This window comes from Danio rerio, chromosome 11, assembly GCF_049306965.1.
Source record: "Danio rerio strain Tuebingen ecotype United States chromosome 11, GRCz12tu, whole genome shotgun sequence".
NCBI classification, from domain to species: Eukaryota; Metazoa; Chordata; class Actinopteri; order Cypriniformes; family Danionidae; genus Danio; species Danio rerio.
Genome location: NC_133186.1, coordinates 47,259,068 through 47,275,899, shown reverse-complemented (window position 1 = coordinate 47,275,899; position 16,832 = coordinate 47,259,068). Strand labels below are relative to the sequence as shown.

The 16,832-nt window shown below is 37.1% G+C and overlaps 1 protein-coding gene and 1 long non-coding RNA gene across 3 annotated transcripts; one reads left to right on the top strand and one right to left on the bottom strand.

Annotated features, from left to right (window-relative positions):
• Nucleotides 1–155: 155 nt before the first annotated feature.
• Nucleotides 156–16,040, bottom strand: si:dkey-93h22.8. 2 transcript variants are annotated; one of them, NM_001309792.1, is given in 12 exon segments: nucleotides 156–1,329; nucleotides 3,149–3,300; nucleotides 3,394–3,515; nucleotides 4,071–4,137; nucleotides 4,231–4,407; nucleotides 5,011–5,545; nucleotides 8,236–8,313; nucleotides 8,835–8,885; nucleotides 10,710–11,901; nucleotides 13,412–13,495; nucleotides 14,143–14,394; nucleotides 15,906–16,040. In NM_001309792.1, coding segments are annotated over 12 exon segments (2,895 nt in total). In that variant the 5' UTR covers nucleotides 15,993–16,040; the 3' UTR covers nucleotides 156–1,231.
• Nucleotides 5,027–9,454, top strand: LOC141376683 (uncharacterized). The gene is made up of 2 exons (XR_012387389.1): nucleotides 5,027–5,314; nucleotides 8,242–9,454. It is a non-coding gene; the product is annotated as an uncharacterized lncRNA (long non-coding RNA).
• Nucleotides 16,041–16,832: the final 792 nt, after the last annotated feature.

Sequence of the window (16,832 nt, the reverse complement as noted above, 5' to 3'; positions counted from 1 at the left end):
ATATATATATATATATATATATATATATATAATATATAATATATATTAGATTAATAAAGGGACTAAGTCGAAAAGAAAATGAATGAATGAATATATCATCCATGGAAAAACAACTTTAATAGGGGAAAACTGTAAATGAAGAGATGTCACATTGATTAGTACATAAATCTTTTTATTCAGGTAAAGCAACATCATTACAACTGAAAAAGGATGAAAACATTTTTGGTATCACTCAAAAAAAGCAGGTTATATACAGAAAACAAACCAATTGCCATTTAAACTATGATGACAATTCACTCCTTTAATGCCTTTTCATTTTTATGTACAGAATTATATAAACAAAAGTACTTTAATAGAACCGTCAAGTAAGAAAGAGGTGAAAATGAAGTCAGTTTAGTGAAGTGCAATCAACCCTGCTGAAAAACCACAAGTATGCATTCCTGCTTAAACTCAAGCATGATCCACAGACTCCCAGTATAAGTGCATTTGTGTTTCAATGATCACTGATACTGTTAACAGAGCTTAACTTCTACTTCACCCACAATACTCCTTTAAACCTGCTTAAATTGTACAGTGGGTTTAGTAGCATGTGACCAAGGTAATAATGACGGATGACCAACAAAATACTGAATATATTGGGATAGTTCACCCAAAAATAAACATTTCCTCACCCTCACACGGTTCCAAATCTGACTTTCTGTTGAACACATAACAGGACAAATATCGCCAGTTTCACAAACGAGGTTTAAGGCTAGTCAAGATTAAATTGCATGTTTCAGCTGTCTCAACTCAACATAACTTGCAGTGAGATGCTTAAAATATGTCAGTGTCTTTTATTTTCTCCAGGTGCACACCAGTAATATATTCTAAGGTTATTTTTATAAATGTGGCTTAATTAGCCTAATTTAACAAAGCCTTAGTCTTGGCTTAATCTAAGCCTTGTTTGTGAAACTGGGCCATTGTATGTTTGAAACTGGTAACCATTGACTTCCATAGTAGGTAAAAACAAATACTATGGTAATCAATGGTTACCGGTTAACAACATTTTTCAAAGCATCTTCTTTTGTGTTCAACAGAATACAAATTTTCAAAGGGGTTTGTGAAGGGTGAATAAATGAATTACTTTTGGGTGAACATCCAAAAACACAGCAGGTGCATCATTCCTGTGATGTTTCAACAAGGTTTACATCAGGGCTCTGAGGTAACGTTAATGTGTCCATCTCCAGCTCTGCTACCTCTTCTGTCCTCTCTGAGCCTGTTTCAGCAGCGTGTCGAAGTCAAAAGACTCCAGTCGGCTCCGGGATGCGGGATCAACGTCCCGGTTGGAATCTAAATGCATAACAGGTAATCAGAAACAAAAGTGCATTATTTTCATTGATCTGGGTCTGCATTCCTAAACAGAAAAATAATTTCACAAAACACTATCCTAAAACAGCTCAAATGTTTTCAGCAATCTGCTTTGGAAAAAAGATCTTTTAAAAATTGTATTGTTATAAGGTTAAATTTAATAAGTTATTACCTTAATCATAGAGATATTCCTATATTTAGGTATATTTTTTAAATATTATATTACAAAAAGGCCAAAAAATATTCTCTCAAAAACAAATATATGTAAATATACACATTCTATAAAATACAAACTTGGTCGTTTTTATCTATATTTTTCAACTATTTAAAAAAAAATCTTTTAAAGCAATTAATTTACATATATATATATATATATATATATATATATATATATATATACACACACACACACACAATTGAAATCAGAATTATTCACCCGCAGTTTATTTTATTTAGTTAATAACTCATCTCTAATAACTGATTTATTTTCTCTTTGTCATGATGACAGCACATAATATTAGACTAGATATTAAAGACACTAGTGTTCAGCTTAAAGTGACATGTAAAGGCTTCACTGGGTTAATCAGGGTAAAGTTAGGGTAATTAGGCAAGTCATTGTATAACAGTGGTTTGTTCTGGAGACTATCGAAAAAATATATAGCCTAAAGAGGCTAATAATATTGACCTTACAATGGTGATTAAAAAATAAAAAAATGCTTTTTATTCTAGCTGAAATAAAACAAATAAGACTTTCTCCAGAAGAACAAATATTATCAGACATACTGTGAACATTTACTGAATCTGTTCAACATCCTCTGGCAAATATATATTTTTTAAAAATTAAAAGGGGGGGCGAATAATTTTGACTTCAACTGTGTGTGTGCGTGTGTGTGTGTGTGTGTGTGTGTGTGTGAGAGATAAAGAGTTCAGATGCAAAAACCTCTAAGTGCCATCTAAAAGATTCTTATAAAATTTCATTTTCAAGTTTTTATTTTCATTTCCAAAAAAAAAAACATTTTAGATAAGATTTGTTTTATTTTCATAGCAAAGGATAGCTTGTTTTTATTGCCTATAACATGAAATAACAGAACATAAACCATTGAGGCTAAGAAAAATGCACATCATTTTACAAGAAAATTTTAGGCAGCACTTTTTTTTGTTTTTGCATATGAATTCTTCATATATACACAATTGAAGTCAGAATTATTGCTGTGCTGAAGAAATCTGCTCTGTTACACAGAAATTGGGGGGGGAACTAAAAACTCTATATATATAAAATTTGCATACTTGTTTTTTTATTCTAGAACACAATCTTTCGTTTAGGCTAAATGTTAACGTTTTTATTACAAAGTTGCAATTTTTGTATTTTGAAACTGTTAAAGTCAGTCTCAGCAACCTTTATGAAAACTCTGAGCTCTGAAACTGCTATTTAGGAGAAATCTTAAGTGCTAAGATCAAATGTTTTGTAAATACAGGCTCTGGAGGGGCCCAAATTATGTCATTATATTTAAATATGAAACACTGTGAATCAATAACAAAATTTAAAACTGATGACATCATTATAATACAAAACAATAAACAGTTTTATTAATTACAATTACTAAAACACATTACAACAATTAATGACATAATTCTACATTTCACTGCAAGATTAAAAATGTAATTGCTTGTGCACTTTCAACAGACAATCAATAATATCTATAATTTCTATAATAATAATATCTATAATTTCTTATATTATACTTCATATTAGCCTAACAAATCATCACCACAGAATAATAAAGTCAATCAGGAGACCAACCTAAATCTGCATAGTTGGATTTACAGAACTGTCGTCTGCCGCCGAAGCAGATGTCGAAGGGCAGCTCGTCTGGACGCCTCAGTTTCCCGCCGTTCTCAATAGCAGCGTAAGCGTCGTCAGTGTTGTAATACGTGACAAAACCATAGTTGTCTCTAGAAGAAGATAAAGGAAAAACACACAATGTTAATTCCAATATAATTTGAGCACATGGCTAGTTTTCTGAATCACTGGTTGATCTTTGTTACCCGTGACTCCTGAGATGAACTGTACAATCCTCAACCTTCCCGAACAGTGAGAATCGATCTTTGAGGTCTGAAGGTGCCATATTTTCCCTGATTCCTCCCACATACACCACTCTACGCTCCTCCTGAGGGGCATGGCAAATGTTAAATACTGCACATTCAGGAGCACATTGAGAGCACGACGACGGGTTGTTGAATTCAATATAAAAGAAATAAACACTTGAGGTAATGATGTGGTGCATTATTCTCTAATAATTCAACAGCCAGGAGTGATATATTGAGCTTGACGAGGGGCTGTAGAATTGTTAAAGAATAATGCACATCTGAGGTGGTGATATGGAGCGGTATTTTTTCAATCATTCAATGTTTAGGAGTGAATTATTGGGCTTGACGACAGGCTGATAAATTATTAGGAAGTGCTGCACGACTGAGGTGGTGATATTGTGCATTATTGTCTAATAATTCAATAATCAGAAGTGAATTACTGTGCTGTAGTGTTCTGATGTGATTTCTAGCTCATTCAGCGGAGTGATATGGAGCTGTAATGCGCTTTAAACCTGCCAGAACTACTTTAGCTGTGCGTTTATTTGATAATAACCAAACACCATAGAATGAGCCAATCAGAATAAAGCATTCACACATTTTAACATGGTATAATGAACAATCGTTTGTACACCTACTATTGCTTTCTGCTGCCGGAGTTTTCGAGCCTCTTCATGTCGTCGGTTCAGCTCCTTCTGCCTACGACTAAAACAACATCTGATTTAGATTCACAACATAAGGGGATTCTCACACACACACACACACACACACACATGTTAATATTGTGTTTACACTCACCTCTGCCATCTGCAATCCGGCTCAGGTGAGCGAGAACCAGAACGCGATCGGCACAAGGATCTGGATCTGTTTTGTGATCTGGATCTGCGGCGTCCACACTGGCGAACCGGAGAACGAGAAGACGATCTTGAACTCGAACGCGAAGACGAACTGCTTCCAGAATGCCTGGACCTGTACCTTAAAACCACAGTCAAAATAAGACAACACTTACAAATACAAACAGAATCATCTTAATGAAATATTTTAATAAACAAAATCTAATGTACTCCATAGGTTTGCCATAAACTGTGTGCGTCTATGATAACATATATATTCAATAATTTTTATTATTAGTTTTATAATTATCTCGTGTTTAATAAGCATATTTTAATACATTTCTATCTTTTAATATACATTTAATCCACTCAGGTTCAGAGAAATAAATATTTTTAATAATAATAAATTCAGATGATTAAATATCTCGTGTTTAATGGACTTATTTTAATAATTGTCAATAATAATTGTAATAAAAATAAACTATTTTGTAATAAAAATTTATTTTTTATTGATACATTTTTTTATTAATTAAATATTTTTTCTAAAATTAAATATTGTGTTTACCGAACTTATTTTAGTAATTGTAAAACTTTTAGTATAAAAACTTCTAACTTTAAAAAGTATTTCAGAACAGAAATACAGCATACTACGAATTAAAGTCTTACTTATATCAATTTGATCGCATCATTATTCAAATTACAGTATTTTAAAGTGGCATTTAATTATTTTAACATTTTATTTTACCTTTTTGTGGGTGGAGAGCGAGACCTGGAACGAGACGACGATGATGAAGATGACGATGAAGAGCATGATGAGCATGATGATCCGGAGCTGGACCTGGAGTGTCGGTATCTGCCTTCATATCTCTGCCTCTTCAGTCTTCCACGGTCCAATGGGCTCGGAGAGTGGGTAGAAAAGCACAAGCCCCGCCCCCTGAGAGACTCCACCTCCTCGAATGTCTCCATCCTGCAGGGGGAGCTGTCCGGAGAGAGCAGCACTGATGCCGGCAGACGCGGACTCTCCGATAACGTCCTGTAATTGCACGAAGGTGAGTTTATTTGTGCCTGCATCCCGCAGTAATCGTGATCCAGGAACGCTTGAGGAGGGTTTATCGCAGGAGTAACGGTGGCCAGTGGAGGTTTAGAGTGAGTTTTACTGGGTGGCAGAGGCCGGGGTTCAATAATCTGAATGGTTTTGCTGGATGAAGGTTTAATGGGGTCATGTTTGGTCCCTTTTGGCCTCCAGATCTGATGTGGAGGAGTTGCAGGAGGAGTCAGACCTGGAAGATAGACAATAATAATCACAAAACTAGTCAAAAACTAAGCACTGCTGCTAACTTAACGCACAGTAGAAGTCAGAATTATTAGCAACCCTGTATATTTTCCCCCTAATTTCTGGTTAATGGAGAGAAGATTTTATTCCAACACACGTCTAATCATAATAGTTTTAATGACTCTTTTCTAATAATCTAATATTTTCTCTGTCATGATGACAGCACATAATATTAGACTAGATATCCTAGTGTTCAGCTTAAAGTGACATTTAAAGGCTTCACTAGGGTAATTAGGGTAAAGTTAGGGTAATTAGGCAAGTCATTGTATAACAGTGGTTTGTTCTGGAGACAATCCAACACTAATATTGCTGAAGGAGCTAATATTGACCTTAAAATAGGTATAAAACCAGCCAAAATAAAACAAATAAGACTTTCTCCAGAAGAGCAAATATTAGAGGAAATACTGTGAACATTTCCTTAATCTGTTCAACATCATTTGGGAAATATTCAAAAAAGAAAATTCACAGGAGGGCGAATAATTTTACCTTTAACTGTATGTATATACAGGAATCAGAGTGAAATTAAATACCTTTTAAGACCTTTTTAAGAATCTTTCCATACACTTTAACATTTACATTTAGTCATTTAGCAGACGCTTTTATCTAAAGCGACTTACAAATGAGGACAAGGAAGCAACTTACACAACTAAGAGCAACAGAGAATAAGTGCTGTAGGCGAGTTTCAGGTGTGTAAAGTCTAAGAAGCAAAACATCAGTAATTTTAATATTTTTATATATTTTTTGTAGTTAGCGGTGGAGTCAGAGAGGCAATTGCAGATTAGGAAGTGTAGTGGAGACTAAATAGTTGAGTTTTTAGTGGTTTCTTGAAGACAGCGAGTGACTCTGCTGTTCTGATGCAGTTCGGGAGTTCATTCCACCAACTGGGCAGATTGAGCGTGAGCGTTCGGGAAAGTGATTTCTTCCCTCTTTGGGATGGAACCACGAGGCGACGTTCATTCACAGAACGCAAGTTTCTGGAGGACACATACATCTGCAGAAGCGAGAGCAGATAAGAAGGAGCAAAGCCAGAAGTCGCTTTGTAGGCAAACATCAGAGCTTTGAATTTGATGCGAGCAGCAACTGGCAGCCAGTGCAAACGGATGAGCAGCGGAGTGACATGTGCTCTTTTAGCTTCATTAAAGACCACTCGTGCTGCTGCGTTCTGGAGCAGCTGAAGAGGCTTGATAGAGTTAGCTGGAAGCCCGGCTAGACCTCATTTAAGGCCTCATCGCCACTTTAGATTTCAAGGGGTTCCATTGGTGACATTAAACTTACAGCATATTTACTAAATGTATATTGTAAGAAAGCACAGTTTAAGAGTCTTAGCTTGTGGAAACTCTTTTTTAATGCAATATAATTCAGAAAGGTGAAAACAAAGAATGAGAATCATTGCCGACTGATATCATCAACTTTTAAAGACCCCATAGAATATTTGCTCAGTGTTTCATGGCTAAAACGAGCTCCTGAATCAGTAGAGAATTATTACGTATTTTGCATTGTTTTTGGTGCATATAATTGGTTTTCTCTTCGAAATACTGTTCATAAATGCCAAATTTGACCCTTATCACGAATATAAAATGTAGTTTTTTCAAATATTTATTTCTATTTTCATCATTTTTTTGTTTTTTAACACAAAAAGAAAAAGTATGATAAAAGCAAAACAGTCGATGATAGCAGGTCGACCAATCAGCAGAGAGGGGAGGTGTAATTCCCGCCCACACAGAGAACAAATTTGAACGCTGTTTTTTAAATTTTGGTTTTATCACATATTCATTTTGGTAAAAACGTAGGGAGCAAGAAGGTCACTGGGTCGATCCTCGGCTCAGTTGGCGTTTCTGTGTGGAGTTTGCATGTTCTCCCTGCATTCGCATGGGTTTCCTCCAGATGCTCCGGTTTCCCCCACAGTTCAAACACATGCGGTACAGGTGAATTGGGTAGGCTAAATTGTCTGTAGTGGATGAGTGTGTGGATGTTTCCCAGAGATGGGTTGCAGCTGGAAGGGCATCCGCTGCTTAATAATGTGCTGGATAAGTTGGCGGTTCATTCCGCTGTGGCGACCCCTAATTAATAAAAGAACTAAGCCGACAAGAAAATAAATGAATGAATAAAAATGTAGGAGAAACTCCTTCCTCTCACAGAAAAAAAGAAACAGAAATAATAAAGGACTCGACAAAATGAAGAGAGAGAGGAAACTAAAACCTAAAAAACTATACCGGACCTATTTTCCTTGATTATAAACAGACCACAGATAAAATATACATGTTTATATGTTTTAATTGATTTACGTTTACTGCTGTACGTTTTGCATATTTGTGTTTATGTATTTTTCTGTAATGCTGTACAGCCTGATATGTGTTAGTAATAATAATAATGTTATTTTATTTATCCTATTATTATATATTTCTTATTTGTGTTTTGCACTGAATGTTGTTTTTGATGCAAGAATGTATAATTAAATCGTTTGTTTCAGAGAGGAAGACGATGTGAAATAATGTAGTTTTCTGCTGATGGATATTAACAACTGATTCTTTATATTTGATAACTCTCTAACTGATGCGCATCAATGCAACAGAGTTTAACTTAAACTTAAGAGAACTTGGTTAAAAAGATTTGTGCAGTAACTGTGCTGAATCTGACCTGCAGTGCTGCTGAGGTCCGGCAGACGACACTGAGACTCATCCGGAGAAACCTCTGGAAGCGTCTGAGCATCACAAGCTGCGGAGAAACAACACGGTATGACTGAGAATCCATCATCATCATCCATCAAACTGGCTAATGAAAATGCCAAGATGTGCAGAAATGCTGAAACACAGCCATCAACTCAACTACAGACACTCATATATCAGTTAGTGGAGATGTTGGCTCCTCCAACATCACTGAACACTCAGATTCTCCTTCATGAGCTGTTTTCCTGAAGCCATTACAGAAGTGCAGTTTGATTATGATTGTGTCTGTGAGAGCTTAATGAGCGCTTTAATGATTCTGCTTTAATAACACCGGGGCCGCGTCTGTCTCTGGGTGCATTAAATCTGACAATATCGTGTGCAAGAAGACAATCCAGAGTGCAAAATCAAGTCAATCTAAAGTGAAAGTTGTAATGAAAACGACCCAGAGCTGATAACACAAAGTTATAATCGTTCCTCTTATCTGAACTGATGCAAATGAGCTGATTGTGTCGATTCAATTACGCCCAACCATAAACAGATATGCATTTATTATGTTATTTCATTATATACCTTGAGTCTCGAACTGCTCCAAAAGACTGGTCAGATCTGAAGCTTCAATTCCTGCGAAAACCACACAAAACACGCACGTTATGTTTCTATAATAGTTTTTAGAAATTATTTACTTTTCTTGTTCACATCAGGACATCAGGTTCTAGTTTGTTTATTTGTTTAGTTATGTTGAGTGTTTTTTATTATTATTGTTTATTAAAATTGTATTACTTTTAGTCATTTTAGTACATCAAATGTAACTTCAAGATAATATTTATTATGATTTCAGTTTCTAATTAAAGTGATTTCACCTAAAAATGTAATTTAATATAATGAAACTTATTAGCTGGTGGCTGATAAATTACCAGCTAGTTTGTCCTACTTTGTGTAATGCATATGCATATATTTAACATGTCTAATTCAATTAGATGTACAGTGTTCAGCATATATGAGCACATCCCTCAAAAATGTCTCATTTAAATTAATATTTCCTATAGGAAGCTCTACAATATTATATTTGTGCATATATGTTCAATTAGTCAGTACTGAAGCCAAATCTGAGCTCATCAAACAAAATAACTTATGACAACAGCGCACTGCTCGCTGCAGACCCACTTGGGCTCCAATGAGGGGGAGCTTGAGCTCCAACTCCTCCTCCTATAAGCTGTTTTTATGAGTACACCTAACCCACCCCTAACCCCAACCCCCAGTGACATCACTTGTAGAAGAAGTGCAAGGAAGGAGGAGCTGGAGCCCAAGCTCCCCCTTGCTGGAGCTCAGCTCTGCCCGAGTGTCTCTGCAGTGAATATCACTAGCAAATAGTGGTGCACCCAAATTTATATGTTAGGAAAAAATATAAAATAATTTTTTTAAAAGAGCAAAAATAAGAAGAAATAAAAATATAAATAACATTTTGTTGAAAATGTGCATTTTAATTATTTTTCTACAATATTTTGCATTAATTTAAATTTATTATCTTTCTATTTCTAAAAAATTTTGGTGACTAAAATATTATTTTAATAAATATATCTGTTTAATAAATCTGTTTTGTTCAAATGCACCAAAATATATTAACTATATTCAATTACGCTGAGCACTGAGTGTTTATTTAACTCTATTAGCTTACTGCTACTGTTTCATTTCCATGTGCATGAATAAGCGTTATTAAAACACACTGTATGTCTCATTTTATTTCGCTTTTGGGCCATATGTAGAAATCAACACCTATTTAATTGCTCTGAGAGTGTGTTTTCAACATGTACGGTGTGTATGTTATGTTAAATCTGCTGGTTTTGACTAATTATATTCTCACTTTGGCCAGAAATATGCTATGACCCATTAGAGTTTGTACCATCTATAATTTGTGTTATTGATATTAAGATTCAGGAGCGACATGATGCCTCAGTGGTTAGCACTGTGGCCTCACAGCAAGAAGGTCACTGGTTCGAGTCCCAGCTGGGTCAGTTGGTGTTTCTGTGTGGAGTTTGCATGTGCTCCCAGTGTTGGTGTGGGTTTTCTCTGGGTGCTCCGGTTTCCCCCACAGTCCAAACACATGCGCTATAGGGGAACTGATCAACTAAACTGGCTGTAGTGTATGGGTGTTTCCCAGTACTGGGTTACAGCTGGAAGGGCTTTCGCTGTGTAAAACATGCTGGAATAGTTGGCGGTTCATTCTGCTGTGGTGACCCCTGATGAAGGACTAAGTGGCAGGAGAATGAAATGATATTGAGATTCAGTGTAATCTGCTTCTCCACTATTTAAACAGCAGATCCCATCCTCTTATTTCACATCCTTCCAGTGGCTGAAGTGTTATTTATCCCAAACCCTCTCTAATTGAGCCTGCATTATGTACACGTTATATCTTCTGGAGATCGATAATACAGACGGTCTGCTCACCGATTTCTCCACACGAGTTCTGCGTCTGCTCTTCTGTGACGGCGTCAGGCTTCAGTACTGGTAATTTTGATTCCGCAGCTGAAGATTTGGGTTCGACGCTCACCGGTGTGACCTCAGCGAGCTCGACCTCGGGTTTTGAATTCTGCACTTCTGCTGGAGTTTGGGTTGCATCTCTGTCCTCAATCTGCTCATCAGTGATCTTCAGCGGCACTAAAACTGGGTTTGGAGGATCCACACAATGATCTACTTGCGTTCTGGCTGGACGTCTGACATGTTTTGGCTCGGACTGACACGTCTGCACATTTGCTGCTTTTAATTTCTTGGCAGAATGAGCATTTCCACTCGGTTTCGGGTTGAATTTAAACAAATCTGGAAGTTCCCTGGGAACGTCGGGAAGCGAAGGCCATTTGGTCCGATAGTCCATCCGCCTCTGCTCCATCGGCCGCTTCTTCAGCCTGAGGAGACGATACTCCTGCAGACTGAGCATTTTGGGCTTCTGAGGGGAAGTGATGTCATTTTTAGAAGAGGTGATGTCACTTTTGAAAGCAGTGATGTCATTAGTAGAACACGTTGCATCATTTTTAGAAGCATCATCCTCTAAAGCAGGTGATTCTGCTTTATCAGAGTCAGACTCGTCATTGTAAGCTGGAATCTCATACACGGAGGTTAAATTAAGTGCAAAGGTCACCGTCTTCTTCTTCTTTTTGATCTGTGCTACATTGGTTTTGACTAAAGCGCTGTGTTGTATCGTCAACTCAACATTTAGATCTGAAGACATGATGCTTTCTTCTCCGTGGCTCTTTATACTCGTGTTTCGTGCGTTTGAGTCTTTGTGTTCATGCTGATCCTCAGCTTTAAAAGACGATGCATTTTCTGCTTTGGACTCTTTCCCGAGCTCTGATTGGTCTAGAATGTTCTCCTCCGGTTCCTCGTAAGCCTCCACATCCACAAACTCCTCCTCGTCGTCCTCTGTAGACGCGCTGGAGATCTTCATGCAGTACGGGTGCATGTGTCTCACTAATTCTGCAAGCAGCTCCAGTCTGTCCTCTGTGAACACTGCATCGGATTCGATCCGGAAGATTCTCGTAGAATGGCTTTTCGTATTTTTCTCATGGTCGTCTTGCTGTGAAATCTCAATCTGGGATCCTGAATGGCGACGGGGCCTCAGCTGTCTGTCTGATATCACAACCTCCTGATGGAGAGGAACACAGAATAATACTGTTCATTCATGATCATTCTACAGCGGTTTATTATGATATTATGAACAACAGTGATACCTGCCTTGATATGAACTACATACAGTTTAGACAAAATGATTCACACTCCTGTAAATGTTTTACTACTTCTAGAAAAATTATCCAAGTCATGTTTAACGGAGATAGTCTTTGCCATGATGCTAGTGGAACTTAAACTCTGAAAACTGAACTGACACTGTTTCAGTTTACTATCATCTTCCATGTTAAGCTGCTTTGACATTTTAAAAGCGCAATAGAAATAAAGGTGAATTTAATTATTTTACTACATACTAGTAATCACCTTAAAGTGACTTAACTAGGTTAATTAGGAAAGTTATTGGTTGTTTTAATAGTTGTTTGTTGAGTAGACAATGAAAAAAAAATGCTTATGAGGTCTAATGATATTGACCTAATGAATCTTGTATTCCAGCCAACCTAAATGAATCAAAACTTTCTCCAGACATGAAAATTAAATTAAAAATATTGTGAAAATGTCTTGCTCTGTTAAACACCACTTGGATGATATTATAAAAATAATAATATAAAAAATAAATATAAAATAAAAATATTAACAAACAATTTAGCCTCAACTGTATGCAGCTCAACTCCTTATTCAAGCTCTTGTTCTCTCCAGACTGGACTATTGCAACTCTCTACTAGCCGGGCTTCCAGCTAACTCTATCAAACCTCTTTAGATGCTTCAGAACGCAGCAGCACGAGTGGTCTTTAATGAAGCTAAAAGAGCACATGTCACTCCGCTGCTCATCCGTTTGCACTGGCTGCCAGTTGCTGCTCGCATCAAATTCAAAGCTCTGATGTTTGCTTACAAAGCGACTTCTGGCTTTGCTCCTTATCTGCTCTCACTTCTGCAGATGTATGTGTCCTCCAGAAACTTGCGTTCTGTGAATGAACGTCGCCTCGTGGCTCCATCCCAAAGAGGGAAGAAAACTCTTTCCCAAACTCTCGCGTTCAATCTGCCCAGTTGGTGGAATGAACTCCCTAACAGCATCAGAACAGCAGAGTCACTCGCTGTCTTCAAGAAACCACTAAAAACTCAACTATTTAGTCTCCACTTCCCTTCCTAATCTGTAATTGCCTCTCTGAATATCACACTAACTGTACAAAAAAAAAAATACTAATACTACTAATACTTCCTTTCTTAGACTTTACAGACCTGAAACTCGCCTATAGCACTTCTTCATTGTTGCTCTTACAGTTGTGTAAATTGCTTCCTTGTCCTCATTTGTAAGTCACTTTGGATAAAAGCATCTGCTAAATGACTAAATGTAAATGATCTGTTGCCCTCTACATACAACACAAACCAATAGAAGATACACACACACAGAGAGCAGCTCAAGTCACACACACATCTATGTTCAGTTCTTCCGTCATGATATCTGGGTGTGCCAGGAACTCGCCCGGTGAGTAACTGTACATCATAACTGGATAAAGGAAAAGGAAACGTACTCTTCTGGACTTTGAAGCGGCTGATTGTGGGTTTTTTGGGTGTTGATTTGATGACGGCTCTGGAGCATGAAGCAGATTCCTGAGCTGTGATGGGGGGAAAAAAATAGGAAAATTCAACATATGAGAACATTTACCACATAACCAGTCATCAATGTCTATTTGTGGATGTTGGTTTATAGATCACAGTAAAGCAGAATTCATATTTTTTACATTAATATATGAGTTGCTGTCACATTATAATATGTGGCAGAGATTAGACCTGCAAAATTATCATAATCTCGATAATAGTATATGCAATATATAAAAAAAAGTTTGATAAATTACATTAACTTTATCATTTTGACCAATCAGATGGGGCAATACTATCTTTGTGTATGTATACACACACTAGTGTTGTCACAATAGTGGAATTCAGTACCAATCGATACCAATGAAAGTTTAAAAATGTCCATTTCCGCTAACATGCGAGCGCTGTTGAGTGTGTTCTTAAACAGCTCTGATTTGCCATTGTGTGCATATGCTCAACAGAAATGACTGTGATTGGCCGTGAAGGTCATCAGTTCATCAAACTCACTGCTGTTTACCGAGTGTAACCACAGATACACACACTTTCAGAGTCACGTCTTTAAGCTGACATACGAGCGATCCTCTAATGAACCGCGGCTTTAAAACGCTCCAGTGTCTGTACCTGTGTTTACAAAGTCATAACAAAGTGTGTGTTAGTCCCTCACCGTGTGGCCTGAACTCTTGTGCGCAGCGAATATCTCGGCGTCCGGCAGCGTGTCGAACGGAGACAGCGACTCCACATCCACACTGTCCAGGATCTCAGTCAGCGCGCACAGCAGAGACGCCTCACTTTCCACACTCTCCGTACTCGTCTTCTCCTGGAAGATGGACAGAATGGAGGGATCCAGACTGCCATGGAGAGCATCAGAGATCTTCACCACGTCCAGATCAAAGAGGTCGTGCTTTCCAAAATCCACCTGCGGGTAAAAGCAGACACGCAAAACACTGTCAGATCCAATCTCCATAATAACTCCATCTTACAGTCGGGTCAAAGCAGTAAAGGCATAATGATAAGGAATTACAACAGTCCTGCAGTTATACAAGAACTTATATGACATATCCTGTAAAATGCAGTATTCGGATTATATTTAAGAGGATGACCTCAGAGTTAAACACCCTAAGGTTATAGTTTACCCAAAGATTAGCATTTCCCTGATCATTTACTGGGTTATAAACGTTTATAAGCATGTAAATTAGCACAGAATTTTAATTTTTGGTTGAACTGGCCCTCAAAAAGTGCTAAATTTCTCCATATTGTTAATTTAAACTCTTAGAAAATGTCTAAGTCTTTCAATATTATAGCCAAAATAATAATTACTACTATATATACTTACATGATGAAAGCTTTTCATATTTAAGGTAGTAGCAATGAAAGAATGATTAAATATACGCGTGTGTGCATATATTATGTGTGTGTGTGTGTGTGTGTGTGTGTATATATATATATATATATATATATATATATATATATATATATATATATACACACACACACACACATATATATACATACATGTATATACATATACATACACATACATTGCGTTATATTACAGTAGTTTTATATGAATTATGTGAATTTTAAGCACATAAAAACTTAATTTATAAACTTTCAGTAGCGCTATATGTAGTGTGTAGATCTCAACTGGGTATTCTTGAACAAGTTCACACAAAATAAACTAAGCAGAACTCTTAATATGAGTTACTTTATTTCATTTGTTAATTTTAATGAGTGTAGACGTGTGGATGTGAACACATGAATGGCTGTTCATTCATTCATTCATTCAGTGTTGATGATTCAGACAGACAGGTGTGTGTCAGACACGTCATCAAGGACATCTCTCTCACACACACACACACACACCAGCGTTATATTTCTCACACACAGCAGATAATCCCCTTCACAGGCTTAATGAACTCATAATAATCCAGACTTTCGTTCATTTATATATGATCATCAGCAGAGTCAGATCACGTGACAGCAAAACGCCGCTATTTTAAAGCCGTTTCATTATAATTTAGCACATATCCTCTCAAAAACACATCCAATAGCGACATAACTCAACATTATTGGTTCAAAATGCAGTTTATTTTCGACAATTTATAATAGTCCGTCAAGTTCCAGCATGTGGCCGTGTAAATGCCGGCGTGTGATCATTCATACGACATTAAACCTCATACGTGCAGTTCATTAACGCCACTCGAACACTTTGACGACACTGACCGATAAACCCCAGCAGCTGTGATTAACAACTCAATTAAACAGCGCGTTTCTCGTCGTTTTAACCGCGTGTGTAAGTTCACATCCGTCTCGAGCACGCGCTCATGTCCACGTGTTCACATGCTGAGCGTCTTTTCTACACATGATCAGCAATAAAACATCTTCATATCGACATCTGCGGATGCATAACAGAAACACATATAAGACCTGAGCGTCCTGTGGAGGCTGTGCCGCTGTGGTGTCCGTAAAATCACACTTTAAATCCTTCAGTTTTACGCCATGCGGCGCCGCCATTTTGATTTGGAAAAAGAGAGTTGCACACGAGGCGCCCGGAGCGTCACGTGGCGCGGAGGTTCCCGGGAAAATGACAGCACAAAAAAAAACGGCCTTCGCTGCAGTTGCCAGGCAACAGCCTTTTACCGCCAAAACGCTTCACCTCAGATGGAGGAGTTTGACTATTATTTAAAACGCGGTGATTGTTTTTTTTTACTTTATTATACATATTTGATTGATTTTTACGTATTTAATCAGGATGACGGAAGACAGTGGCATCTAGTGGTCGGATTGGTCAGGTATTTCTTTATTATTATTAACTTGTCAAATATCATAACATTTCCAGCGTTACAGATGTGACATTTGCCGTAAAATCTCAAAACATGCATTCCCCGAAAGTATATGGTAATATTATTTTAAAACATCTGTTTATATTTTTTAAAACATCTCACCACAGTATGGCATTAGAAAAATATCAGTCTCTAAACATTTTTTATATTTTAAATGAGGAAAATAGACATGCGTTATGGATGTGACCAAAAAGTTTGAGGTTTCAGTACACAACATAACGTTACTATGTAGAAATTCTGTGAATTAAACTGAATTAATGTTACAACTTCTGAAAAAAAAAACACTCAATAGAGTGGAGGAACTACGACGTCACTTTGTAGGCTAATCGGCAGCTAGCATAAAACTGGTTCCCTCGATGAAATTCCTATAGGATTTTTCCATAGGTTTTTCGAAGATTGCGAATAATATGCTCTGTGTTCAAACACTGTTCACTACACTTACACGTTTTGTCCAGCCGGATAATCCTCACACGAAAATACAACTTTAACACTTTTAGATCTTAAATGCAAA

Excerpts from the sequence above, each read along its gene's own strand:
- si:dkey-93h22.8 (XM_021479601.3), bottom strand. The coding sequence starts at position 15,992 with ATGGCGGCGCCGCATGGCGTAAAACTGAAGGATTTAAAGTGTGATTTT. Across the intron at positions 13,496-14,142 it reads ACAAGAGTTCAGGCCACACG|CTCAGGAATCTGCTTCATGC; the intron begins GTGAGGGACTAA and ends CCCCCATCACAG. Across the intron at positions 11,902-13,411 it reads CCGCTTCAAAGTCCAGAAGA|GAGGTTGTGATATCAGACAG; the intron begins GTACGTTTCCTT and ends CCTCTCCATCAG.